The 27,359-nt window shown below is 63.9% G+C and overlaps 2 protein-coding genes across 3 annotated transcripts; both read left to right on the top strand.

Moving 5' to 3' along the window:
* Positions 1-9,775: 9,775 nt before the first annotated feature.
* Positions 9,776-20,500, top strand: RARG (retinoic acid receptor gamma). Of its 2 annotated transcripts, none has more exons than XM_062015642.1 (8): positions 9,776-10,005; positions 12,629-12,777; positions 13,513-13,654; positions 14,300-14,460; positions 14,557-14,733; positions 15,778-15,982; positions 18,117-18,275; positions 19,050-20,500. In XM_062015642.1, exons 1-8 carry the CDS (start codon positions 9,867-9,869, stop codon positions 19,622-19,624), a joined length of 1,707 nt encoding a protein of 568 aa, XP_061871626.1. In that variant the 5' UTR covers positions 9,776-9,866; the 3' UTR covers positions 19,625-20,500. The 2 variants fall into 2 exon arrangements, with proteins under 2 accessions (XP_061871626.1, XP_061871625.1); XM_062015641.1 differs by lacking the exon at positions 9,776-10,005 and adding an exon at positions 12,270-12,448.
* Positions 20,501-20,954: 454 nt separating this feature from the next.
* ITGB7 (integrin subunit beta 7) lies at positions 20,955-26,787 on the top strand. The gene is made up of 12 exons (XM_062015299.1): positions 20,955-21,036; positions 21,122-21,195; positions 22,009-22,210; positions 22,675-22,845; positions 22,953-23,194; positions 23,949-24,107; positions 24,212-24,307; positions 24,393-24,482; positions 24,594-24,734; positions 25,206-25,393; positions 25,745-25,953; positions 26,561-26,787. The coding sequence occupies exons 1-12, from the start codon at positions 20,970-20,972 to the stop codon at positions 26,785-26,787; spliced, it is 1,866 nt and encodes a 621-aa protein (XP_061871283.1). The 5' UTR covers positions 20,955-20,969.
* Positions 26,788-27,359: the final 572 nt, after the last annotated feature.

Genomic DNA, 27,359 nt, shown 5'->3' with positions numbered 1-27,359 from the left:
GTGCTGTCAATCTCCACAGGTACAGATGTGGGGCTACGACCTCATTGCAGTCACAGAGACATGGTGGGACAGCTGCCATGACTGGAGCACAGCCACAGTGGGCTATGGATTGTTTAGGAAGGACAGACTGACAAGGTGTGGAAGTGGAGTTGCTCTCTATGTGAGGGAGCAGTTAATGTGTACTGAACTGTGCCTGGGTGGGGATGAGGAGCAGGTTGAGTGCTTATGGATGAAAATTAAGGGGCAGGGTAAGGTTGATGATATTGTTGTAGGACTTTGCTACAGGCCACCAGGAGGAGGAAGTGGATGAGGCCTTCTGCAAACAGCTGAGAGCTGCCTCACAGTCACAATCCCTGGTCCTCACAGGGGGCTTCAACATCCCTGATATTTGCTGGCAAAACCACACAGTCCAGCAGGTTCCTGCAGATTGTTGATTGCAGATTGTCCTGTCACAGGTGACTGAGGAACCAATGAGGAGGGGTGTGCTGCAAGGTCCACGTGGTACTGACAAATAAGGAGGGTCTGGTTGGGGATGTGAATGTTGGGGGCAGCCTTGGCTGCAGTGACCATGACATGGTGGAGTTCAAGATCCCGTGTGGAAGAAGCAGGTTTCTCACTAGCAGCCATCATCATCCATCACTGCAGGCTCTGCTCTCTCTAGGTGGTGTGGTTTTAGTTTCTTGGTGGATTATCAGAAATTTATCTGTGTGTTGTCACAGGTACTTCCCTTTGAAGACAGGTTACAAAGGAGAAAAGTGCAAAGGAAGCAACCTTTTAACTGCATCCAGGGTTCTGTATTGCACATCTCCTTCCTTTGCCTCTGGTAGAGTATCATTTTCACAAAGACACTCCAAAACATTGACCCAACAAAACCAACCCAAAGACCCTGATACAATTTGTACAGCATTGTTTGATTTTTTTCTTTTTTCCAATCTTGTAATAGAATTATTCCTTGCTCATGCACAGGAGTCAGCACTGCATGGAACTCTCCCCCTCCATAGGAAGAGATCCTGAAAGGCCTCTTTAAGTAAACAGCACTTTACAAACACAGCTCCCAGGAACTAAAAGCTCTAAACTAAAAGCCACCCAAGCTCTCAAGAATCTCTGTCCACAGGGTTTTGTACAATAATACAAATCACACCAATCTGACAGACTTCTATGATGGTAAAACTGGTTGGGTAGATAAGGGGAGGTTTAAAAATAAGGACAAAACCATCAGGGAAGCGCCGGGGAGAAGCGGCGCTGAGCTGCTGCTGGGTGTCCATGGAGCCCACCGTGGTGGCCAGGCAGTGTGTGCTCCTCGTGATGGCGTTGGTGAGGCTGAGTCACAAAGGGCCTCACTCCAGCACCCCAGTCAAAGCAGGACAGGGGCACAGGGCCAGACAGCCTTCAGCAGCCACCAGCCGGGAAGGACCACGGCACAGCCTCAGCAGTGGCTCCTACAATGTGGCTGCAGGACCTGCCTGGTGCCACGGCCTCTGCACGACTTTGTGGTCCCTGAGACCTTCAACATCCAAGGCAGTGACTGACCCCAACCCTGCAGCCCCACGATGCTCCTGGGAGTAAGAGCAGAAGTGAGTGCTGGCCATCGCTCTCATCTCTCTTTCAGGCTCAGCCTCCCTGTCGCAGCTGCCCGGGCAGGCGCAGCCTGAGCCCACTGCCAGGGCACCTGTGGTGTGGCATGTGCCCCAGGCCCCTCAGGTAGCACAGGCAGGTACGGCACCCTGCTCTGCTGTGGCACCTTCAGCATCCCTTCTGCTCGTGCACTCCCCCCTCCCTGTCCCACAGCAGCTTTCAAACAAGTGTTCAGTGAGCCTGGCTGAGCCCTCACCTGGGTGACGTGTGCCTGGAAAATCCAATTTCCAGGTCATTTCCCAAATACCTGGGGCAATCTCTCCTCTTGCACTGCCTAGAAGTGTGTCTCCTCCACGATTTACAACCCTGTGCCCAAGGCACAGCAGCTCACCCTGCAGGGAGCACTGGCCACATGCACGCCACGTGCCTGGGGTAGAGACGGGGAGCGGTGGCCATCAGGGACGGCTTGGTGGATGGCCTTGGAGAGTCCCCCCTGACCAGCACAGCTTCCTCTTCCCCACACAGGATCCCTGTGGCAGATGCCTCTCTCTTGACTGCTGCTTCGAACCCAACTTCTACATCAACCAGAGGACAATCACACCCATTCCTCCAAAGGCCACCACCAGGCTGGGCCACAGCGCTGCTGGTCTGGGCAGCCCCTGAGGCCCTCAAGGGCCAACCAGAACACCCTGAACCTCACATGAACCAGAATAGAGTGGTGGCCTCAGCACCCACCACACTGTGGCTGTCCAGCCCTGGCTACAAGCACACCAAAGGGCAGCCTGGACAGATCATCCCCATCATGACCACCCCTACGGGGCTGCCCCAGGGTAGCAACATCCCCCTGGACAGAAATGTCCACCCCAGCTCTTCTGCTACACCCCCCAGCCAAGGGTTTGAGGGCATGGACAGTGACCTTGAAGTGACTGAGGAGATGCTTCACCAAGAGGCTCTTTGGTTGCTCCTCAGATGCAGTGGGGGTCAGCCAGGATGTTCCCAGTAGAAGACCCATGCCTGGTGTCACCAGTGGAGAGGGCAGAGGGATGTCCCCAGTCAGTTCAGTGCTACTACCATCCATCCCTGGTGATGAGCACATGGAGGGGCAGGCTGTGCCAACCAACATCTCAATCACAGCCACCCCCGTGGAGACATCTCCAGGCAGCAACATCCCCCCAGGCAGCGCTGCTTTTCTCCAACATGAAGACCTGCCAGGATGCCCTGGAGAGCTCGATGATGACATTCTTGAATGCCTAAAGCTCATGGATGGCTCTTTGAATGGCCCCTTAGACATCACGTGGTTCAGCCAGGATGTTCTCAGTGGCAGCCCTGTGCCTGGGAACCCCAGTGACACTGGAGCAGCCATTCTTGTCTGCAACTTCCAGTTGCTGCCCAAGGATGAGCTGCTCAGCCCCAGCAAGAGTGTCCCCTGGATCACCACTTTGACCATCGAGGACCTCAAGAGCATTGGGCTGGAGCCTCAGCAGCTGTGGGGAGATGCCTGGATGGACCTGCCACTGTCCCAGACAGTTGTGTCAGAACAGCAGGGGAAGAACTGGAAAAGGGGCAGCTCCTCACAGCCATGCAGCAAGCACAAGGCTCTGGCAGCCAGCACGAGGGTGGCATCTCAACCCGCCACAGGGTTGAGATGGGGATGGAGGGAGTAGGGCTTGTGTGTGTTTTGAGTCCTTTTGCTGTTTCCATTAAATGGTGTTTCTCCAAAACTGCTCCGTGCCTCTGTGGGAAGGGGGGGGGAGCACAAGAGGCACTGGGAAAGGGCCTCCAAGTGGTGCAAAAGCCCTTCTGAGCCCCAAATCACATCTGGCAAGCCCCAGAGGGCACCAAGCCCCTCCCATGAGACCAGACTTCAGAGATTTCTCATTTATAGACTCAAATCCCAATCCTCATTTACTATTTCATACAAGCATGACTTGGGGTTGAGGGATAATGATGAGAGAATTGCAAGCAAAGGGTTAAAAAGATTTCAAAGTGCCATTGCCCACTTCCCTGTTGTGCAGACACCTGTCTCTTGCCCTGTGGTGCCTGGGCACCTCACATCCCTGTCCCATGCCTCCATTTGGAAAATAAAAACCAGAAGTAAAGATGGAGGAGAGACACGGCCACAACATTTCTGTCTCCAAGACAGGAGGGTTTGGAGAAACACTATGAGAAAGCTGCAGCTCATTTTTGTGCTCTCCAGTTGCAGAGAAACGGGGAACTGCTGAAGAGTGGCTCCCAAGATGCTGAGGGATGGAACATGTGTGTGGGGAGGAAAGGCTGCAGCCCTGGGGCTGTTCAGCCTGGGGAACAGAAGCCTGAGCTCAGGGGCACCTCAGCAACACTTCAGTGCACAAATATTGAAAAGGTGGATGCAGGAGGATGAGGTTTTTCATGTTGTCTCCAGTGACAGGACAAGGGGTAATGGACATCAGCTGGAACACAAAAAGTTCCACTGAAACATAATTTAAACAGAAACTTGTGGGTGAAAATTAATGGCCAGGGCATTACCCTGTTGAGCTGAGGGAGCCCTGGCTCAGGCTGCCCAGGGAGGGTGTGGACGCTCCTTCTCAGGAGATTCCCAAACCCTTCTGGACACGTTCCTGTGCCCCCTGAGGAGGGGAACCTGCTTTAGCAGGAGGGTGGGCTGGATGATCTCTAAAGGTCTGTCATGGTTTAGGCCCATCAGGGAACAAAAGACTTCGATTAGCCTCAATTGCCAAAGAGGCTGAGAATTGCCCAAGGGCAGGGAGAGCTTAATTGCTGCTTAAGGTTCAGGACAAGGCAGAGCAGGCTGCTGGGCTTGGGGAAGAAAACAGAAAACAATTTAATGCAACATCAACTAAAAACATAACCTTAAACTCCAAAACATAACCAAAATAAAACAACACAGAGTGGTACAACAATGAAGAGCCCGACCAGCCCTTTAAGAACACCTTCTCCCCACTCCTCCCCTCTTCCCCGGCTCAGAGCCTTGATCCTGGGGTTTTTACCTCCTCCCCCAAAAAACGGCACAGGGGGGCAGGGAGTAGGGGTTTCAGTCAGCCTATTCCTGATGGCTTCTGCCGTTTGTGCCTCCTCAGTGCAGGTGGCTCTGCACCCGTCCTCCCTGCAAGCCCGTGGGGTCCCTCACACACACACAGCCCTGCCCGGGCTGCACTGATCCCAGAGGCTGCAGCTCCTCTCTGCTCTGGGCCTGCAGGCTCCAGCACGGCCTGGGCCATGGCCCCTCCTCACACAGTCTCTGCCCATCCGGGCTCACTCACACGGAGCTGCTGGTGGCTCTCAGCCCTGCCATGGGTCTCCATGGGCTGCAGGGGCACAGCTGCATTCTCGCCACGGCTTGCAGAGGGGTCTCTGCTCTGGTGCTCCTCCTTCCTTTCTCTTTCTCTGACTGTGGGGTCCGTGTGGTCACCTTCACCTTGTAGCACTCATACACCTCCTTCCAGCACTTCAAATTCCCGTCCCCTAAATAGTGCTGGCAGAGGCGCAGATTGGCCCAGCCGGGCCAGGGGTGGGTGTGAACCCAGGAGCCGGGGGAGAGTCCAAAACCTTTTTACCGGGTCCTCACTGCAACCCGCTCCCCCTGTTACTAAGCCAAAAGCTGCTCCTTGCTAAACCATGACAAGGTCCCTTCTGATCCCTACCATTCTGAGATTACATGAAAATACCCCGAAAGTCTTCGAGTCCACTCCTTCCCCCAGCTCTGCCATGGCCACCACTGACCCGTCAGCCTCAGCTCCGCGGCTCTGGGATCCCTCCAGGGCTGGGGACACCCCAAGGCCCTGGGCAGCCTGGCACAGGGGCTGACACCCCTTGGGGTAGAAATTGTTCCTTCTCCCCCACCACAGCCTCCTGTCAGGGAGTGTCACAGAGTGCTCCTGTCTCCCCTCAGCCTCTTCTCCAGCCTCAACACCCCCATTCCCTCAGCCCCTCCCCAGCCCCTTGTGCTCCAGCCCCTTCCCCAGCTCTGTGCCCGGCTCTGGCCCCGCTGCAGCCCCTCAGTGTCCCCCAACACAGGGGACGGTCCCTGCTGCTGCTGCTGCTGCTGGCGGCCACGCCGCTGCTGACCAGGCCCGGCTGCCGTTGCCCTCACGGCCCACTCGGGCACGCTGCCGCCCACCTCCGGGCCGGGGGCTGCCGGGGTCCGTGTGAGCCGAGGGCAGGGTCCAACCCGGAGCCCGCCGGACCCTCGGCCACGCTCGGCCCGGGCCACTTCCCCGCCCCGGCGCCAGCGGCCACCGGCGCCACCCGCGGCTCCGCCTCCGGTCCATGCGGCTCGGCAGCTTTCGGGAGCCTTCGGAGGTGCTCGGCAACCATCGGACGCGCTCGGTGGCTCCCGGCAGCGCCCGGCAGCGTTCGCCTCCTCGCGGCACTGCGGGGGAGCGCTCGGCTCGGCTCGGCTCGGCTCGGCTCGGCTCGGCTCGGCTCGGCTCGGCGCGGCTCGGCGCGGCTCGGCTCGGCGCGGCTCGGCTCGGCTCGGCTCGGCTCGGCTCGGCTCGGCTCGGCTCGGCTCGGCTCGGCGCGGCTCGGCGCGGCTCGGCTCGGCTCGGCGCTGCTCGGCTCGGCTCGGCGCAGCTCGGCTCGGCGCGGCGCGGCTCGGCGCGGCGCGGCGCTGCTCGGCTCGGCGCGGCTCGGCTCGGCGCGGCTCGGCTCGGCTCGGCTCGGCTCGGCTCGGCTCGGCTCGGCTCGGCGCAGCTCGGCTCGGCTCGGCTCGGCGCGGCTCGGCTCGGCTGCGTTGCACACCCTGACCTGGTGCAGCAAACACGCGGATGCTCACACGCAGGATTAGCCGGGGGGGGCACGGGAAGCAGAGCCTCCCCCCACATCTCCCGCATCCCCACGCCGCGGCACCCACGGCCCCGTGCAAACCCCCTCCCTTCGTGCAAATCCCCATTCCCGTCAGTTCCCCCCAGACCACCAGCAGCGCTCGGGGCAGCACACAGGGGTGCGGGGGCCGGGCTGCCCGTTCCGACGTCAGCCCACGGCGTGCAGAGGGACACGGGGATGTTGAGACGTGGGGGGGGCACAGGCGGGCACGAAGGACGTTGGGGTAGGGGGTCACGTTTTAGGGAGGCAGACCCAGGGGACACGGGCAGGACCTTGGGAAGACATGAGGGGGACAGGCAGAGCTACGGGGGGTCACACGGATGTGGGAGGGGCACATGGGGCTGGCGGGGATGGGGAGGGACACGGGAGGGGACTCCAGGCCGTAGTGGACTTGGAGGGGGGGATGAGCACAAAGCAGGGTGGCCTGGAGGCTATGGGGTGACAGTGGGGGGGATATAGGGTGACCTAGGGTTCTTTGGGGTGGCCCAGGGGTAGCTCTGGGCTCTGCCACCACTGTGGGACATGTGTGTGTGCAACTGCGGATCAGCAGATGCCGCTGTGTCTCCAGCCCCTGTCCTAGTGGGCTGCATGCATGTGTAGGGTTGACACGTGTCACCCTCAGTGTGCAAAGGTAAGCACCAAAACCTGGTGTGGGTGTGCAAGCACGTCACCCAGAACATGCCACCCACATGCAAGCGTGTCACCCAGGACATGCCACCATGTCCACATATGCCGTCATGGACACACCATGTGTGTCACCCAGGACACGCCATGCATGGCACCATCCCAGCCCCTGCAGCGCCGTGGCTTGGCCCATGCCCAGGGGAGGTGGCAGAGCCGTCCCGAGCCGCATCCTCACTGGCCCCATCCTACGGTTTGGGGAAAATGCGGCAGGTTGCAGGGTGGCTGCACACGCACGCGCCCACGGCCATGCCAGGGGAAGAGCTGGGGGGCTCCTGGGTGTGTGTGAGTGGGATGAGGAGCAGGGGGAGCACACACAGGAGTCCCCGGGCAGAGTGAACAGGGGTGTGTGTGTGAGCGTGGGAGGGGTTTGAGCGAGTGTCAGCACGTGGGGGGGGCCTGTCATGGGTGTGCACAAGTGTGCGCCTGTGTAAGGCAGCTCACGGGCCTGTGTGCACATGTGCACTCACAGCTGTGAGCACACACGAGAATGCACTGGGATATGTGTGTGTGCACATGTGTCACAGCATGGCTGGCTGCACCAGCGTGTGCAAATGTGGGCCACAAGGACACACACATGCATGTCCCTCTGCCCCACACCCCTTCCACTCTGCCTCAGTTTCCCCAGGGCCTGGGAGCTGCCGGCTGGGGAGGATGAGGAGGTGGGCAGGGATAAGGAGGAAGGGGAAGGAATGAGGCGAGGGGAGGGGAGGCTCCGCCGCTGGTGTAATGGAAAAAGGTTTGGGTGGAAAATCCTTCCCAGCGCTCAATGGCGGCTTTGTTCAGGCCAGGGCCTCACTGCTGGCACTCCACTCCCCGTGTTCCCCCCGTGCCCCGTCCCCCATGTCCTCCCCACCTGAGTCCTCTGCGCTCCATGCTCTCCTGTGCTCTCCCCCCTGTGCCTCGGTTTCTCCACTGGGGCAGGCGCTGGAGGGCGCTGGGGCGGGGGGAGTTGTGGAAGGGCGTGTGAGGGCACTAAACGCCGTGCAACACCACAAAATGCCGTGAAAGCCGTGCAAAGCCGTGGGCTGAGCTGTGTGAGTCCTGCAACGAGCAGTGCCCTGGCACAGGGAGCGACAGCCCCTGCGGAGCAGCGTGACAGAGCACAAGCCCAGTGCAAAATCACACCGGGCCATGCAACGTGCTTGTGCAAGGCGGTGCGGTGGCGCACGAGGCTGTGTGGTGGGAAGCAGGAGCCTCCCCAGGCGGGGAAGGTGCTGTGGGGGTGGGGGTGGGGGGCAGGAATGCAGCCAGGCGGGTGCTGCCGGCACAGCCCTCGCATGCCCGCACACGCATGGGCACACGGGGCTCTGCGGGCACAGCCGGGGCCGGGCGCTGCTGTGTGTGAACGCACCAGTGGCCGTGTGTGGTCTGTCTTGTGCACTCGTTCATTCCCACACACACACTCATGCCCACACATGGCTGTGCACACTCACATGGCTGTGCACACTCGTGCATGCTCTGCTATGCCTGCAGATGCTTGTGCACCATCACACATGCTTGTGCACCATCACAGATGTTTATGCACCATCACACAAGTTTATGCACCATCACACATCCTTGTTTATGCACCATCACACCCACTTGTGCACACTCACAGACACCCCCCCCCCCCCCCCCCCCCATCCTGGAGGAGCTCTGGGTGCCCTGCAAGCCTGTCACTAACCCAGGGCACCCAGTACAACACTGGTGCACAGACCCTCACCCTGCACAGCCCCTGCATCAATCTCTTGTGCCCTTGTACAACACTCCTGAGCAACCCTGGCACAAAGTTAGCTGCTTGTGATGCCCCTGGCACAACTTCCCACTGCCTGCTCCCTCCCGCCTGTGTCTGTGTGCGGGTGTGAGCATTGTGTGCAGGTGTGAGTGCTGTACAGGAGCCGTGTGCAGGTGTGTGAGGGTTGTACATGGGTGTATGAGGGTTGTGTGTGAGTGTGCAAGAGCTGTGTGAGGCGGCCAGCAGCAGGGGGTGGTGGGGGGTGTAGCTCCTGGCTTTAATTAACTGCAGGAGCTGGGGCTAATTGAGACCTTTTGTCTGTGGCAAGGGCTGGGAGGTGCTTTTTGGGGCTCACCACATGGCACCAGGGACACAAGCAGGTCCCCGAATGGGTCCTTCCCGGGAACGCTGGGGATGGGCTCCCGCATGGGGCACAGGGATGGGGGGACGGCACAGGGAGACCCAAATGAGGGAGACACAGAGGGATCCGGGGCGGCACAGAGGGGCTGGCGTGAGGGTCCCTGCGGGAACACATTAGGGGATGTAGGGTGACACAGGAGGACCCGGGGGGACTGGGAGGAGTGGGAAGGTGACATGGCGACTGGGAAGGGACGATAGGACTGGAAGGGACTGGGGAGGGGACACAGGGACCGGGAGGGACTGGAGAGGGAATGTTGGGTCCGGGGAGGAAACACGTGGACGGGGAGAACTGGGGGAGTGACGCGGGGACTGGGAGGGACAGGAGAGGGGATCTGGGGACTGGGAGGGCGTGGGGAGCGGACGCGGGGAGCGGACGGGCCGGGGCCGGGTCGGGGCAGCGGCTCCGTCCCGGGGCCGCGCGGGGCCGTGACCCCGCGTGACCCAGCGCCTGACCCCGCGGCCCCCGGCGCGTGCCCGCCGGGCCCCGCCCCCTCCGACGGCGCTTCCCATCGGCCCCGCCCCCGAGGCCCCGCCCCCGAGGCCCCGCCCCGCGCCGCGCCGGTCGCTGGGCCGGGCCGGGACCGGGGCCCCTCGCTCGGGCGCGCCGTGAGTCGGGCGCTCGGTGGGGCCGGGGCCGGGAGACGCCGCCATGTTCGACTGCCTGGAGGCGCTGTCGGGGCCGCGGCGGCTGCACGACGTGACGAACCGCGGGGCCTGCGCGCTGCGCAAGGCGGGGCTGGGGCCGCGCTGCGGGGCTCTGCCGGCCTGCGCCTGGCCCGCCCGCCGCGGTACGGGGCGAGTGCGGGGCGAGTGGGGGGCGAGCGGGGCGGGGGCGTGGCCGGGGGCGTGCGAGTGGGGAGGGGATGGGATGGGGGGGGGCGAGGTGTGAGTGTGCGGCTGCGGCTGCGGGGTGCGGGGGGGGCCGAGCGCGTGTGCGTGACCGCGCCGTGAGTGGGCGCTGCGGGGAGAGGGCGAGTGTCGGTGTGAGGGGAAAGGGGGTGAGTGGGGTGCGGGGCGGGATCCCCCCGTCCCGTCTCTGTAACGCGCAGTCCGGAGGCGGAGGCGAACCCCGGGAGAAGGTGGGGTCACGCTGGTTTTGGGGGGGCGGAATCGGGGGACGCTTTGAGGGGGAGCAGCACTGTTTACCCCCCCGTCCCGTCCCGTCCCGCCCCAGCCTCCGACCGCGCGCCCCGTGGAGATGCGGACAGGAGCAGGCGGGGAGGTGGCCTGGGGGGGGGGGGGTCCCGCAGCCTCGGAGCGCGGGGTGTCTGGCGATGCGGGGCCCCCCTCCCTCGTCATCCTCCCCAGCGCCCGAAGGCGGGGCGGCCCCCCCAGCCCCTCCCCGTGCCCCCCCCCGGGTTCTCCAGCCCAACTGGTTCCAGTCGGGGCCGCCGCACCCGCCCGCGCCGCTGCCAATGTGGCACTTAACCCCTGCGGAGCCGCCGCGCAGCCGCCCGCGCTCGGGCCCGCCATGGGGGGCTGGGGGGCGACCCCCACTTCGGCTGGGCACGAGACGGGGCCACAGCGCCGGCGGGGGGAGTCCCCACTGCACCCCCAGTCTGTGGCTCCATGAAGGGCTGGGGGGTGAAGCCCACCTTGCTGCCAGGCGGCCTCCCCAAAACTGGGGGGACACACACAGTGTTCTATCCCCTATCCCCCCCGTGCTTTTGAAGGGTTTTTTTGGGGGGTAAGTGCCTGGATTTGGGTCCCCAGGTTAGAACGCAGCCTTGAGGGGAAACTGAGGCACGGGGAGGGAGACACCGATGTGACCCCCCCCCCCAATTTGAGGTGCTCACACGCAGGTCCCATGGCTGGGGGGAGCACTGGCGGGGGTGGGGGCTCGCAGCCTCTTCTCCCCCTCACCGCAGGGTACGTGCAGGGGGGTGGCAGTCGCAGGGTGTGGTGCAGGGCTGCGGTTGCATTTCAGGGCGGGGGGGGGCTGTTTGTTGTTGGGTGACCATGGTGCATGTCTGTGTGTGTGTGTGTTTGCGGCGGGGGGGGTGGTGTGTGTATGTGTGTGTGTGTGTGTGTGTGTGTTGTGGGGAGTGTCTATGTGTGTGTGTGTCTGGGGGCTGTGTGTCTGTGTGTGTTTGGGGGGGGTGTGTGTGTGTGTGTGTTTGGGGGGGGTGTGTGTTTGTGTATATGTTGGGGGTGTGTGTGTGTTTGGGGGGGGTGTGTGTTTGGGGGCTGTGTGTCTCTGTGTTTGGGGATGTGTGTGTGTGTGTATGTTGGGGGGATGTGTGTGTGTGTTTGGAGGGGGGGTGTGTGTATGTGTGTATATGTTGGGGGGATGTGTGTGTGTTTGGGGGGTGTGTGTGTTTGGGGGGGTGTGTTTGGGGGCTGTGTGTCTCTGTGTGTTTGGGGATGTGTGTGTGTGTGTATATGTTGGGATGTGTGTGTGTGTGTGTGTGTTTGGGGGGTGTGTGTGTTTGGGGGGGGATGTGTTTGGGGGCTGTGTCTCTGTGTTTGGGTGTGTGTGTGTGTGTGTATATGTTGGGGGGATGTGTGTGTGTGTTTGGGGGGGTGTGTTTGGGGGCTGTGTGTCTCTGTGTGTGTTTGGGGATGTGTGTGTGTGTGTGTATGTTGGGGGGATGTGTGTGTGTGTTTGGGGGTGTGTGTTTGGGGGCTGTGTGTCTCTGTGTGTTTGGGGATGTGTGTGTGTGTATATGTTGGGGGGATGTGTGTGTGTCTGGAGGGGCTGTGGAGGTGGGGGCAGGCTCCTGCCCGTGTGCTGTGGCTCATCCCCCGCCCCCCGCAGCCGCAGCCCAGCTGTAACCGCTTTAGGGCTGGTTATAAATGGGCCGTTTGACGCCGGGCGCGGGCAGGAATTTCCTCAATTTCAGCAATTTTGGCTTTTTTTATGAAAACACACACACAGAGAAGAACAACCTGAGCCAGGCGCCAGCCCTGGGGCAGGGAGGGGCCCGTGCCCCCTTCTCCCCCACCCCCGCCAGTGACAGTGATGTTACTCTCCCCCTCCCGCCACCACTGCCCTATGGGGAGGCTTTTGGGGGGTTGTGGGGTTCTTGGGAATGAAAGGAGGGGGCTGGGGGTGCTGGGGCACATGGGAGCATAGGGTGGGGGCTGCTGGGCTGCACACCCCCCCACCATGCTGCCATCAGCCCTCTGTCCCTCAGCTCCCCGCCCCCCCTAACGAGCGGAGCTCCTTGGGGACAGCCCATGGGACCCCCGTGACCCCCACCCACCCCGCGGAGACCCCCCAAAGCGCACGTGAGTGTGGAGGGGGCTGCCAGACTCTTCCCCCCATCCCCCTATCCCATGTCTCAGTTTCCCTCCAGCCACCAGCATGGAGTGGTGGCACCTCCCAGCCTTGGGGAGGGGGAGGGGGAATGAGGAGGGGGGTCTCCAGCAACTGCTTGACCCTCCCTCCCTCTTGGCTTCCCCGTGCAGCCGTGGAGACCCCGAGCAGGAGCCTGGGGGACATGGTGCCCAGCTCGCCCTCGCCGCCGCCCCCGCCCCGTGTCTACAAGCCCTGCTTCGTCTGCAGTGACAAGTCCTCAGGCTACCACTACGGCGTCAGCTCCTGCGAGGGCTGCAAGGTCAGAGGGGCGTTGGGACCTCCCCTGGGTGTCGGGGAGTCCGTGGGGGACACAGGAACCCCCCCTGCGGTGCTGGGGAGCACTGAGCACCTCCCCGGCTACTGAGGACCCCAGCAGAGCTAGGGGAACCCCCTGGGTGTTGGGGAAGCCCTGAGGGTACAGGGATCCCCCTGGGACACTGGGGACTCTTTGGATGTTGGAGAGCCCATAGGAATACCCTTGGGTTGCTGAGGAGCACTGAGGACCTGCCCCAGGACTGAGGAGCCTGTCAGGGGTAGAGGGACCCTCCCTGGTACACTGGAGACCCCCTCAGTGTTGGAGAGTCCATGGGGGACACAGTGACCACCCCCTGCAGTTCTAGGGAGCACTGAGGACCTCCTCAGCTATTGAGGACCCTAACAGAGGTAGGGGGACCCCATGGGTGTTGGGGAACCCAAGAGGGACACAGGGACCCTACCAGGGGTGCCCACCTCCTTGGGCATTGAGGACCCTATCAGCAGTCTAGAGACCCCCTGGGCACTGGAGAGCCCCCCCGGTGAAACTAGGAATGCTCCCAAGCACTGGGAACCCCTCCCCAACCATGCTGGGGAGCAGCCCATGGACATGGGGAAGTCCAAATGGGGGTACTGGGGGAACTGCCCCCTGGGCACTGGGGAACCCAGTCAGTGGGACTGGGAGCCCCATCATGTGCTTCCAGCCCCCCCCCCCCCGTAACCCCCCCACCCCCTCCCCCAGGGCTTTTTCCGCCGCAGCATCCAGAAGAACATGGTGTACACATGTCACCGGGACAAGAACTGCCAGATCAACAAGGTGACGCGCAACCGCTGCCAGTTCTGCCGCCTCCAGAAGTGCTTCGAGGTCGGCATGTCCAAGGAAGGTGCGCTGGGGGGTCCCACGGTGGGACACACAGACACCCAGACACAAACCCACACTGACACCCACCCACACAGACACACCCACACACAGACACCCAGACACACACACAGACACCCACACACACAGACACACACACACACACAGACACCCATACACCCACATACACAGACACACATATACACAGACACACACAGCCACACACACCCACATACACAGACACACACAGACACAATCACACACTGACAACCACACACACAAACACACACTGACACCCCCCCACACACACAAACACACACAGACATGCACACACTGACACCCACACACAGACACACATGCTGACACACACACCCCCCCAAACACACACACACACTGACACGACACATACACATACTGATACATACAGACACACAGATATAGACCCCCACACACACATACACAGACACACACACACAGACATACACACAGCGCATCACCCTCCAAGGCTGTGCCCCCAGCCAGGGGGTGAGTCTGGCAAGGAGTGGCAGGAAACACAGCTTGGGGAATGGTTGGGGGGCACCCCCAAACCACCCCCTCTACCCTCCCCCTTTCCCCAAACCACCCCCTCCACCCTCCCTGCCCCTGCAAACAACCCCTTCTATCCCCGCAGCCGTCCGCAATGACAAGAGCAAGAAGAAGAAAGAAGTGAAGGAGGAGCTGGTGGCTGAGAGCTACGAGCTGAGTGCAGAGCTGGAGGAGCTGGTGCAGAAGGTCAGGAGAGCCCACCAAGAGACCTTCCCCTCCCTCTGCCAGCTGGGCAAATACACCACGGTGAGCGTGGGGCTGGGGGCTTGGGAGGGCTAGTGGGGCCTTCAGAGCCACAGCTGAGCCCTCGTGGCTGTTGTGTCCCCCCTCTCCCTCCCCCAGAACTCGAGCGCTGAGCACCGGGTGCAGCTGGACCTGGGGCTGTGGGACAAGTTCAGTGAATTGGCCACCAAATGCATCATCAAGATCGTGGAGTTTGCCAAGCGCCTGCCTGGCTTCACCGCCCTCAGCATGGCCGACCAGATCACCCTCCTCAAGGCTGCCTGCCTCGACATCCTGGTGAGGGGCTGCCCAGGGGCAGCCTGGGCTTCAGGCACAGCCAACGTGGCTTTATGAAGGGCAGGTGCTGTTTGACCAGCCTCATCTCCTGTGATGAGGAGGCTCGCTTGGTGCATGAGGGAAAGGCTGTGGTTGTGTCCTCTTGGACTTATATGAAGGCCTTGGACCCACAGCATGCAGCTGGATGGAGCTGCTGGGAGATGGGTGGGAACTGGCTGATGGCCGGGCCTAGAGAGTGGTGGGAAATAGTTCAGTCCAGTTGGTGCCCAGTCACACCAGTGTGTTCCCCAGGGGCCTGTTCTGTTCAACATCCTCAATCATCTGCACGAGGGGATCAGTGCACCCTCAGCCAGTGTGCAGGTGACACCAAGCTGGGTGTGAGTGTAGGTCTGTGTGAGGGCAGGAAGGGGCTGCAGACGGCACTGGGCTGGCTGCAGCCATGGGCTGAGGGCAATGGGCTGAGGTTGCCCCAGGGCAAGTGCTGGGTCCTGCCCTTGAGCCACCCCGAGGCCAGGCAGCTCCAGGCTGGGGCAGAGGGGCTGGAAACTGCTGCAGGGAAAGGGCCTGGGGGGGTTGGTGCCAGGGGCTGAACAGCAGCCAGCAGCGTGCCCAGGGGGGCAAGAAGGCCAAGGGCAGCCTGGCTGGGCTCAGCAGTGGGGTGGCAGCAGGAGCAGGGCAGGGATTGTCCCCTGTGCTGGGCCCTGGGGAGGCTGCAGCTCCAGGGCTGTGTCAGTGCTGGGCCCCTCACTCACTGCCACAGGGACACTGAGGGGCTGCAGCGTGGCCAGAGCTGGGCACAGAGCTGGGGAAGGGGCTGGAGCACAAGGGGCTGGGGAAGGGCTGAGGGAATGGGGGTGTTGAGGCTGGAGAAGAGGAGGCTGAGGGGAGCCAGGAGCCCTCTCTGACACTCCCTGACAGGAGGCTGCAGGGAGCTGGGGGTCGGGCTCTGCTCCTGAGTGCCAGGACGAGAGGAAAGGGGCTGGAGCTGCCCCAGGGGAGGCTGAGGCTGGAGCTGAGGCAGAGCTTTGTGCCGTGCTCCCGCAGATGCTGCGGATCTGCACGCGTTACACGCCCGAGCAGGACACCATGACCTTCTCTGACGGGCTGACGCTGAACCGCACGCAGATGCACAACGCCGGCTTCGGGCCCCTCACGGACCTGGTGTTCGCCTTCGCCGGGCAGCTGCTGCCCCTGCAGATGGACGACACCGAAACCGGGCTCCTCAGCGCCATCTGCCTCATCTGCGGAGGTGGGACGGGGGACACGGGCCGGGGCGGTGTGAGGGGACGTGGGAAACGGCAGCGCCGGCGTGGCAGCAGCAGCAGGGCAGGGACTGTCCCCTGTGCTGGGCCCTGGGGAGGCTGCAGCTGCAGGGCTGTGTCAGTGCTGGGCCCCTCACTCACTGCCACAGGGACACTGAGGGGCTGCAGCTCCAGGGCTGTGTCAGTGCTGGGCCCCTCACTCACTGCCACAGGGACACTGAGGGGCTGCAGCGTGGCCACAGACCACAAATGGTGGATTTGAGGGGAAACCAGAGGGGATTTATGGAGTTCTGAGGGGAAAAGTGGGTGTTTTGTGGAGTTTTGAGGCCAAAAGTTGGGGTCTGTAGAGTTTTGAATGGAAAAGTGGGGTTTTGGTGAAGTCTTGAGGCGAAAAAGTGAGGTTGTGGTAGAGCTTTGAGGGCAAACGTTGGGTTTCGGTGGCGTTTTGAGGAGAAAAGTCGAGTTCTGCTGGAGTTAGGAGGGCAAAAGGGGTTTCAATGGATATTTGACAGGAAAAAGTGAGGTTTAGGTGAAGTTTTGAAGGAAGAAGCTGGGTTTTGGTGGTGTTTTGAGGTGAAAAGGGAGCTTTAGTGGACATTTGAGGGGGAAAAGGGGGGTATTGGTAAAGTTTTGATGGAAAAAGTGGGGTTTCAGTGGCATTTTGAGGGGAAAAGTGGGGATTTGGTGGACATTTGAGAGGAGAAAGTGGAATTTTGGTGGGTTTTTGAGGGCAAGGGTTGGATTCTAAAGTTTTGAGGGAAAAAGTGGGGTTTTGGTGATGTTCTGAGGAAAAAGATGGTGTTTTCATGGAGTTTTGAGGGCAAAGTGGGTTTTTGGTTATTTGAGGAAAAGTGTAAGAGTTCTTTTGGTGAAGTTTTAAGGGAAAAGGTGGAGTTTTGGGGGATTTGTGATGAAAAAATTGGGGACTTTGGGTGGAGTTTTGAGGGGAAAAAGTGGGTTTTCAGAGGAGTTTTGAAGACAGTGAGTTTGTTTCCATATACTTCTGAGAGAAAAGGTGGAGAGTTGGTCAGCTTCTGAGGGAAAAGTGGGGGAATTTTTGTGATTTGAGGAAAAAAGTAGAGGTTTTTTGGTGCAGTTTTGACAAAAAGTGAGAGAAGTGGGATTTTGGTAGAGAACTCACAGACAGGAGGCTGAAGTGAGGTCGGGGTTGGTCCCTGCTCGCAGGTAATGAGTGACAGGACCTATAGAATTTCATGATTCTGAGGGAAAAAGTGGATTTTTGGTGGTGTTTTGAGGGGGGGAAAAAGTGGGATTTTGGTGGACTTTGGTTGGAAAAATGAGTCTTTGGTTGAGTTTTGAGGGAAAAGGTAGGGGTTTTGAGGGAAAAAGTGGGGTTTAGGTGAACTTTTGAGGGGAAAAGTGTGGTTTTTTTGTGATTTCAAGAACAAAACTAGGGGGTTTTTAGTGGAGTTTGGACAAAAAGTGAAAAAAGTGTGTTTTTGGTGGTGAACTCCCTGCCAGGAGGCTGCAGGGAGCTGGAGGTCGGTCTCTGATCCCAAGTGCCAGGACAAGAGGAAAGGGGCTGGAGTTGCCCCGGGGTACGTTGAGGTTGGAGCTGAGGCAGAACTGTTTCCCTGAGAGGGGTGTCAGCCCTGTGCCAGGCTGCCCAGGGAGCTGGGGCAGTGCCCAGCCCTGGAGGGACCCCAAAGCCATGGGGTGAGGTGCTGAGGGGTCAGTGCTGGGCTGGGCAGGGTGAGGGCACGGCTGGGACTGCAGCAGCTTCAGGAGCTTTTGCAGCCCAACCCATTCTGTGATTCCATGGGGACAGGGGCCTCTGGGCAGCAGCGACACGGGAAGAGGGAGACCCGTGGCCAGGAGGATAGGGGGCTGTGAGGGTGCAGGGATACAGGGCACTGAGGGCCAGGGGGGACACGGGGGCACCCCAGTGGGCTCAGCGATGGGCATCAGCCGCGGGGGCCACAGAGGCTGGAGGGGGATGGTTATGGCTCCTCACCTTGTGTACCCCCCATCCCCTTTCTCCCCACCCACCTTTTCCTCGTATTCCCCCCCGACTTTCCCCACCTTACTTGCCCTCCCCACCCTGTACCCCTCTCCTCAACTCACTCCTCGTCTCCTTCCCCCGTCCCGTGCCCGCCACAGACCGCATGGAGCTGGAGGAGCCGCAGAAGGTGGAGCGGCTGCAGGAGCCGCTGCTCGAGGCGCTCAAGGGCTACGCGCGGCGGCGGCGGCCCCGGCAGCCGCACATGTTCCCGAGGATGCTCATGAAGATCACGGACCTGCGCGGCATCAGCACCAAGGGTGGGCGACGGGACCCCCCCGGCTCTGCGATGTGGGGCCGGGGCTGCGGGGATGAGCGCGGAGGCGCGGAGATGGGGGAGTGCAGGGCTGGGAGAGCGGCGCTGGGGGGCTGTGGGGGCGGGACGGGGGTTTGGGCACGGGGACGGGAGGCTGCGAGGGCAGGAGAGGGGAGCTGGGGGCTGCGCAGACGGGGGGGCTGCAGGGCTGGGGGGGCACAGGCTGATGGGGTCACATTGGGGGGATCCCTTGCTGACAGGGGGGTCACGGTGGGGGGATGTCACAGTTTGGGGGGGGTCACGGTGGGAGGATCCCTTGCTGACAGGGGGGTCACGGTGGGGGGATGTCACAGTTTGGGGGGGGTCACAGTGGGAGGATGCCGTGCTGACGGGGCGGTCATGGTGTGGGAGGGGGTCACAGTGGGGAGGGTCATGGTGCAGGGATCCTATGCTGACTGGGGGGGTTATGATGGGGGGGTCCCATGCTGGGGGGGAATCACCGTGTGGAGGTTCTGTGCTGGAGGGTGGGTGATGGTGGGGGGGGGGTCCCGTGCTGATGGGGGGGTGATGGTGGGAGAGTCCCCTGCTGGAGTGGGGGTGATGGTGGGAGGGTCCCCTGCTGGAGGGGGGGTGATGGTGGGAGGGTCCCCTGCTGGAGTGGGGGTGATGGTGGGAGGGTCCCCTGCTGGAGGGGGGGTGATGGTGGGAGGGTCCCGTCCTAGATGAGGGGGGGTCACGGTGAGGGAGTCCCATGCTGACAGGGGTCCTGTGCTGGCAGGCGCAGAACGAGCCATCACGCTGCGGATGGAGATCCCGGGGCCGATGCCACCCCTCATCCGGGAGATGCTGGAGAACCCTGAGATGTTCCAAGAGCAGGAAGGGGAGGGGGCGCAGCCTCCTCCTCCCCCAGAGCCCCCCACTGCCCAGGACAGCCCCCCCGGCCCCCCCCCTCTCCCCATAGTGCCCCCCACACTGGGGGGGGCCCATAACCACCCTGCTGGGGTTGCACGTTCACGTCTGCCTTCCAGGCCCCCCCCCCTTTGCTCTGGGGAGGGGGAACCCCCACAGTGCCTCCCCCCAAAGTTTGGGGGGGTTCCAGACACTGATGGAGCTGGCCTGGGGGGGACCCTGTGGCACAGCTATTGCCTTAAGCTTGGGGGGCCCGGGGACCCCCCCCCCACCCCAAACTCAGCTTCATGCCAAAGCCCTCCTCCACCCTGCTGCCCCCCCCCCCCCGTACTGGGGGGATTGGAGGGGGGGCAGCGATGGGCAGGAATCGTGCCTCCAAATGAATGCCTGACCCTGGTGTGCCCCCCTGTGCCCCCCCCCTCCAGGCAAGCTGAGGGGGGGTAGCATCTGGGATTTTATTTATTGGAGACAGGGTGGATTACTGGGGGGGGGAGGGGCACCCCTTCTTCCCCAGTCCTTGGGCACTGCAGAGCTGCAGGCAGGACTCCCCCCTCCCTTTAGGGGAGGGGACACGGGGGCATTTTATTTGCTGGTTTATTTTATATTGGGGGGTTTGCGCTGCTTGTGGGTTTTGCTTTTTGATGCTTTGGGGGTGGGAGGACCCCAAAATTCCCCCCTACTTCCCGCCAGCACACAACACTATAGAGACCAAAGATGGGGGGCACTAGGTGAACCCTCCCAAAAAAAAATCCCGCCCTAGTATTGCTGGAGGGATCCTAAGCCATAGCCCCAGTCACCCCATGCCAGGGGGGTCATGCCCGGTGTGTCCCCCCCCCAAAGCAGATTTTGGGGGGGGAGCACAACTGTCCCCAAGACCAAACTGCCCTCCCCAAATGACTGTTACCCCAGCCTGGCTGGATTTGGGGGGGGGGGGGGCGTGTGTGTGTGTGCACCCTGCCCTCCCCCCCCCACCATTTACCCCCCCCCCCAATCTGGGGGTGCACTTTCCTCGGGGGGGGTCCGTTACACTACACGGGGGGTGCCCCCCCCCGGGCAGCACTTTTCCCCCCGTTATTTATTCCTTTGCGTTTACACCGGGGCCCCCCCGGACTCGGGGGGAGGGGAGGGGTGAGGGGTCGCCCCCCGCCGCCGCCCCGCTCCCCCCCGCCAGCCGCTCCCCGCCTTCCCCCGCCGTCGGTGTCGAAGCTGTCAGTCCCCGCTGACAGGAGGGGCCCTCGCCATGTTTACAGCCCACCCGCCCCCTCGCCGGGGGGGACTCGGGACTTTTCTATTTTTGCAAAATAAAGGAATGGAAATTTAGGGCGTGATCGTTGTGTGATGGGGGGGTCGTCGCGGGTGGGCGCGCACACACCTCTCCCCCCCACCTTGGGCCAGTGAGGCCCCCCCGGGATGAGAGGGGCGGCCCCGAGAGGGATGGGAGAGACACCCCCCCCCCCCCCATCCGCCTTGGGGACAACCTCCCTCAGGTTTGGGGGGACACTGAGGTCACGGGGGGAATCCCCATTGGGGGGTCCGCAGGTGCTGTGGAGCTACACGAGACACCCCCCAACCCCAAAAGCCTGGACACCCCCCCAACCCCCCCCACAACCGCGAAGGAGGGGCTCAGAGCCCACGCCCGGACTTAGGGGGAAGGGGGAAGGGGGCGGATGCGCACCTGCGGGGTCCCATCCCCTCCCCCCCCGCGCCCCGGGGCAGGATGTGGCCCCCGCTCCGCCCACCCCAAAGACCCGCCCCCCCATCCCCCCCCACGTCGCAGGGCGTCGGGGCCATGGGGCGGCCGGGGGGGCTCCTGCTGCTGCCGCTGCTGCTGTCGCTGCCGAGCGGGGCCGGGGCAGGTGAGCGGCGGCGGGGGGCATCGGGGAGGGAGGGTCCTTTCCCTCCGAGACCCCCTGACACCCCCCGCGTCCCGGGTACACCCAGGGTCCTGCGAGCCCCAGGCGTCCTGCGAGGCGTGTGTGCGCTCCCACCCGCGATGCGCCTGGTGCGAGGACCCGGTAAGCGCGGGACGCCCCCGGGACCTTCCCCGCCGGGCCGCTCGGGGCTTTGGGATCCCCCCGCAGGGGCTGCAGGGTCCCCGCGGGGTCCCCTTGGGGCTGCAGAGCGCTGTGGCAATAGGGGTTCAGCGAGGGAGGGTCCCTATGGGGTGTCGCGGGTGGGTCGCGGTGTCCCCGGGGGTCCCGAGGTCCGCTCTGTGCCTTGAGGTGCCGGGGTGGGGACAGGGATGTCACAGGGGGCTCCCTGGGGAGCGCATGCAAGTGGGGGTCCCTGAGGGTCCTCATGGCGCTGAGAGGGGGTCCCCACTGTCCCCAGACCCCCCCCCAGGGCTGCGCCGTCCTCGCGCCCACGTGCCGTGGGAGCCCCCGCCGTCTGTGGGGTCTTTGCTGTGCTGCGGGGATCCCCTTTCTCCCCGGGGTCCCCCCTAGTCACTGACGCCCCCACCTGCCGGGGGCGGGGGGGAGTCTCCGTTGTCCCTGGTGTCCCCTCCCGCGTGTGCCACGGGGCCCGGTGGGTGCCAGCTCCCCCCTCCCCCCTCCCTTGCGTGACCCCCCCCTCCCCCCCCACCCGTCCCGGCGGTTTGTCACCAGGAAGCGGCAAAACCTCGGTGACAGCCGGGGGCGGGGAGGGGGAAGGGAGGGGGCGGCCCCCCCCGAAACCCCCGACGCCCTGCACCCGCGCGGGGGAAGCGGGGGTCGGGGGGTGGTGGGCGATGGGCGGAGGGAAGATGTGGGGCGCAGGGGGCGGGGGGGGGTGGTGGGGGGTGCTGTGCGGGCTCGGGGGGTGCTGGTGCTGAGCCCCGGCTCCCGCAGGATTTCACGCGGGGGGGGCAGGCGGAGGCCACGCGCTGCGCCCCGCGGGACGCTCTGGAGCGCGCCGGGTGCCCCCCCAGAGCCGTGATCGACCCCCGCGGCAGCGTGTGGGTGCTGCAGGATGCGGAGCTGGGTGCCGGCGGGGGGCAGAGGGGGCCAACTCAGCTCCGGCCCCAGAGCGTCCAGCTGCGGCTCCGGCCCGGTGAGGGGGGGGCGAGGGACGGGGCGGCGGGAGAGGGAGAGGAGGGGGGAGGGAGGGATGTAAGGAGGGAGGAGATGGAGGGAGGAGATGGAGAGATGGAGAGAGGGATGGAGGAAGGAGATGGAGAGATGGATGAAGGGATGAAGGGAGGGAGAGATGGAGGGATGGAGGGAAGGATGGAGAGATGGAGGGAGGCAACCAAAGGGGCAGGGAGAGGAGATGAAGATGAGGATGGGGGAAGGATTGGTTGGAGAGTTGCAGAAAGTGAATGGAGGGAGGGAAGGGGGGAGGTGCCTGGCGGGATGGAGGTGAGGGAAGGAAGGAGAACGTGGGTGGACAGGTAGAGGTGGAAAGCTGGAGAGCTGGAGCAGTTTGATGCCACGGTGGGGGTCGCTGGGGGAGGGCGTGGGGGGGAGCTGAGGCTGGGCTGGGGTGAGCCCAGCACCCCCCTGACCCCCACGCAGGGGAGGAGCAGAGCTTCCAGGTGCGGTTCCGACGGGCACCGGGGCACCCCGTGGACCTCTACTACCTGATGGACCTGTCGTACTCCATGAAGGATGACCTGGAGAACGTCCGCAGGCTGGGCAGCGACCTCCTGGCCGCGCTGCGCAACGTCAGCTCCTCCGTCCGCATCGGTGGGACAACCCGGGGGCACCCCGGGGGGGGCAGGCGGCCCCTGGCACCCCCGCGAGCCCACCCCTCGCCCCTCAACCCTCCCCCAAAAACCTTGTTTCCCTGCCAGGTTTCGGCTCCTTCGTGGACAAGACGGTGCTGCCCTACGTCAGCACGGTGCCGTCCAAGCTGCGCAACCCGTGCCCCGAGCGGCAGGAGCCCTGTGACCCGCCGGCCGCCTTCCGACACGTCCTGTCGCTGACGGGCGACGCCGCGGCCTTCGCCGCCCGGGTGAGCCGCCAGCGCATCTCCGGCAACCTGGACGCGCCCGAGGGCGGCTTCGACGCCATCCTGCAGGTGGCTGTGTGCGAGGTGAGGGCGGCCAGGGGCTGGGGAGGGGCAGCGGCACAGAGGAGGGGCTGAGTGTGTGTGACTGTGTGTGTGAGTGTGTGTGTGTCTGTGTATGAGTGTGTGTGTGTGTCTGTGTGACTGTGTGTCTCTCTGTGTGTGTGAGTGTGTGTGTCTGTGTGTCTGTGTCTGTATCTCTGTGTCTGTGTGTGTGTATGTCTGTGTGTGTGTGTCTGTGTGACTGTGTGTGTGTGTGTGTGTGTGTCTGTGTGTCTGTGTCTGTGTCTGTGTGTGTGTGTGTGCACGTGTGTGTGCACGTGTGTGTGTGTGTGTGTGAGCTCTCACAGTGCCTGCAGAGGTGCAGGAGCTGCTGTGTGCAGTGTGAGCCCCTCACCTGCTGGGCAAGACTCCCACCCTCTGTATGAGCCTCTCACATGCTGTATGAGCCCCTCGTGTGTGCCCCCTATGTGCCACAAGCCTTTTGCCCACTGTGTGAGCTACTTGAGACCCCTTGTGCTGTGTTTGAGCCCCCCAGATGCCCCTCACACCCCTTGCCTGCCATGTGAGCCCCTTGTGCTGTGTTTGAGCCCCCCGTGTGCCACAGGAGCCCCTCACACTCTGTGCCAGCCCCCCCCAGGACGTGCCAGGCACCCTCACACACTGTGTGAGCCCCCCTACTCTGTGCCAGACCCCCCACACGGTGTGAGCCCCCCACGCTTACCAGCCCCTTCACACCGTGTGAGCCCCTCCCGTGCCAGCCCCCTCCCCGTGCCCCCAGGAGCGCATCGGCTGGCGCCCGGTCACCCGCCTGCTGGTCTTCGCCTCAGACGACACTTTCCACATGGCTGGGGACGGGAAGCTGGGCGGCATCGTCCTGCCCTCTGACACCCGCTGCCACCTGGATGCCCACGGGGTCTACACCAGGAGCCACCTCTACGTATGTCCTGGGACACAGAGGGGTTGGGAGGGGGAGCAGCTCAGCACCCGTGAGCGGGGGGGGTCACCCCAGCTCCCATGGCCCCCCTCACCCCCTGCCGCCAGGACTACCCCTCGGTGGGACACTTGGCCCAGGTGCTTTCGGCTGCCAACATCCAGCCCATCTTTGCCGTGACAGGTCCCACCGTGCCTGTCTATCAGGTGGGTGGGGGTGTGAGGGGGTGGAGGTGTCCTCTGAGGGAGGGGTCTCGGGCTGCCCCTGTCCCTGACACCGGTCCCCATGCAGGAGCTGAGCCGCCTGATCCCCAAGTCGGTGGTGGGGGAGCTGCGGGAGGACTCCAGCAACGTGGTGCAGCTCATTGCTGACGCCTACAACGTGAGTGGGGGGCACGGGACACCCCGGAGGGCGTGGGTGCACCCACCCAGGGAAGCCGGTGGATGCTGATACCTCTGGGTGACCTCCCCCCCGCCTCCCCCCACCTCTCAGAGCCTCTCGTCCACGGTGGAGCTGCAGCACTCGCCACTGCCCCCTGGCATCAGCCTCAGCTACGAGTCCCACTGCGGGGGACCCCCGGGACCCCCCCGGCCCCACGGTGGCATCTGCACTGGTGTCCTTGTCAACCAGGAGGTGGGAAACAGGGCAACGTGGGCATAGACATGGGGGGGCACATAGGAGGCACATGGAGGGACATGGGCACAGGCTTGGTGAGGGACATGGGGGCATGAGGGGAGACATGGACACAGGCATGGGAGGGATGAGGGATGTGAGCACAAGTATGAGGGGGACATGGGCACAGGTGTGGGGGGGCAGGGGGCATGGAGGGGGACGTGGGCACTGTGGCTGGGCCCAGCATGAGGGGATATGGACGTGGTGGGGACATGGGAGGAGGTGGGGGGCATGAGCACAAGTAGGGGGGACATGGGGAGGCCACAGCCCATGTGTTTGGGGATGAGGGTGATGGGCTGAGAAGAGGGGACCCCCGGGGGTGGCAGAGCCAGCTGGCCCTGGGCTGATCCTGCACCCTGTGCGTGTCTCCCACCTCCTGCACCATCTGACCCTTTGTGTCCCACCCGTGGGTGCCCGCCCGCCCCCCCCCAGGTGACCTTCACAGTGCGGGTGCGGGCGGACGCCTGCCTGAGCACTCCCCAGCGTGTGGGGCTGCGGGTGCTGGGCTTCGCCGAGGAGCTGAGCCTGGAGCTGGACACCCTGTGCGAGTGCTCCTGCACCCACCATCAGCCCCAGGTCCACCTCTGCCACGGCGGGACCCTCCTCTGCGGGGTCTGCAGGTGCGGGGGGGCATGGGGCGGGGCAGGGACCAAAAGGAGGATGTGAGGGGTGGAGATAAGTTGGGGGGGGTGGTCCGTGGGGTGGGCTGGTCCGCGGGGTGGGCTGGAGGTAAAGGGGGCACTGGAGCGGGGGCACAGGGCACAGTGGGGGGGACACAGGGCAGGATGGAGGCAAGAGGATGGGCCGGGGCTGGGGTGGGGTCTGTGAAGCACCACGAGGAGTTTCATTTGGGGGAACGGGATGCAAGGAGCAGGGACAGCCGTGGGGGCGGCACCGGGCACACAGGGATCAGTGGGGCAGGGGGTGGGTCCGTGGAGCCAGCCGTGGATGCCGCCCTTCCTCCTCTCCAGGTGCCCGGAGGGTCGCCGGGGCCGTCGGTGCGAGTGTGAGGGAGTGGAGGAGGAGGGGGGCTGCCGACCCCCCAACAGCACCGGCCCCCCCTGCAGCGGGAGGGGTCGCTGCGTGTGCGGCGCCTGCGAATGTCCCCCGGGGCTGAGCGGGAGCCTCTGCGAGTGCGACAGCGGCAGCTGCGAGCGGCACGGGGGGCTGCCCTGCGGAGGTGGGGAACGGGGGGCACGGGGGGGCTGCCCTGCGGAGGTGGGGAACGGGGGCACGGGGGGCTGCCCTGCGGAGGTAGGGAACGGGGGCACGGGGGGCTGCCCTGCGGAGGTGGGGAACGGGGGCACGGGGGGGCTGCCCTGAGGAGGTGGGGCACGGGGGGCACGGGGGGGGCTGCCCTGCGGAGGTGGGGCACGGGGGGCACGGGGGGGCTGCCCTGCGGAGGTGGGGAACGGGGGCACGGGGGGGCTGCCCTGCGGAGATGGGGCACGGGGGGCTGCCCTGCGGAGGTGGGGCACGGGGGCACGAGGGGCTGCCCTGCGGAGGTGGGGCACGGGGGGCACGGGGGGGCTGCCCTGCTGGGGGAGATGACACGGGGTACGTGGGATGGGACACAGGGGGACGCGGTGGCTGCTCTCCAGAGATGGGACATGGGGGGGACCCGGAAACACGAGGGGGATTTGGGGAGCCAAGGGGGGGGGGAGTGACACAGGTTCCCATCCATGGGCGGGGGGGGGTTGTCCGTCCCGTCCTCGCTCTGTGTGTGTCCCTGTGCCCGCGGGGGTCCCATTCCCACGCGTGCCATGCGGGGGGCCGTGTTGGCGCAGGCCCGCAGCGAGGGGAGTGCGTGTGCGGGACGTGCCGCTGCCGGGACGGCTTCGGGGGCAGCGGCTGCGGGTGCGCGCTGGGCCGGGAGAGCTGCGTGAGCGGCGGCCGCGAGTGCAGCGGCCACGGGAGCTGCGTGTGCGGGACCTGCCGCTGCCAGCCCGGCTACGTGGGACCCCTCTGCGCCCACTGCCCCTCTTGCCGCACCCCCTGCCAGCGCCTCCGGTGAGCCTCGGCGCAGGAACGGCCCGGATGGGATGGGATGGGATGGGATGGGATGGGATGGGATGGGATGGGATGGGATGGGATGGGACGGGGTGGGACGGGGTGGGATGGGGTGGGGTGGGATGGGATGGGATGGGATGGGATGGGATGGGACGGGGTGGGATGGGGTGGGGTGGGGTGGGGTGGGGGTGGGATGGGATGGGATGGGATGGGATGGGACGGGGTGGGATGGGGTGGGGTGGGGGTGGGGTGGGGTGGGGTGGAGTGGGATGGGATGGGATGGGATGGGATGGGACGGGGTGGGATGGGGTGGGGTGGGGTGGGGTGGGGTGGGGTGGGATGGGGTGGGATGGGGTGGGATGGGATGGGATGGGACGGGGTGGGATGGGGTGGAGTGGGGTGGGGTGGGATGGGGTGGGATGGGATGGGATGGGACGGGGTGGGATAGGGTGGAGTGGGGCAGGGTGGGATGGGGTGGGATGGGATGGGATGGGACGGGGTGGGATGGGGTGGGGGTGGGGTGGGGTGGGGTGGAGTGGGATGGGATGGGATGGGATGGGATGGGATGGGATGGGA

This window comes from Colius striatus, chromosome 26 (genome assembly GCF_028858725.1).
Source record: "Colius striatus isolate bColStr4 chromosome 26, bColStr4.1.hap1, whole genome shotgun sequence".
Lineage (NCBI taxonomy): Eukaryota > Metazoa > Chordata > Aves > Coliiformes > Coliidae > Colius > Colius striatus.
This window is presented reverse-complemented; position numbering and strand designations above follow the sequence as displayed.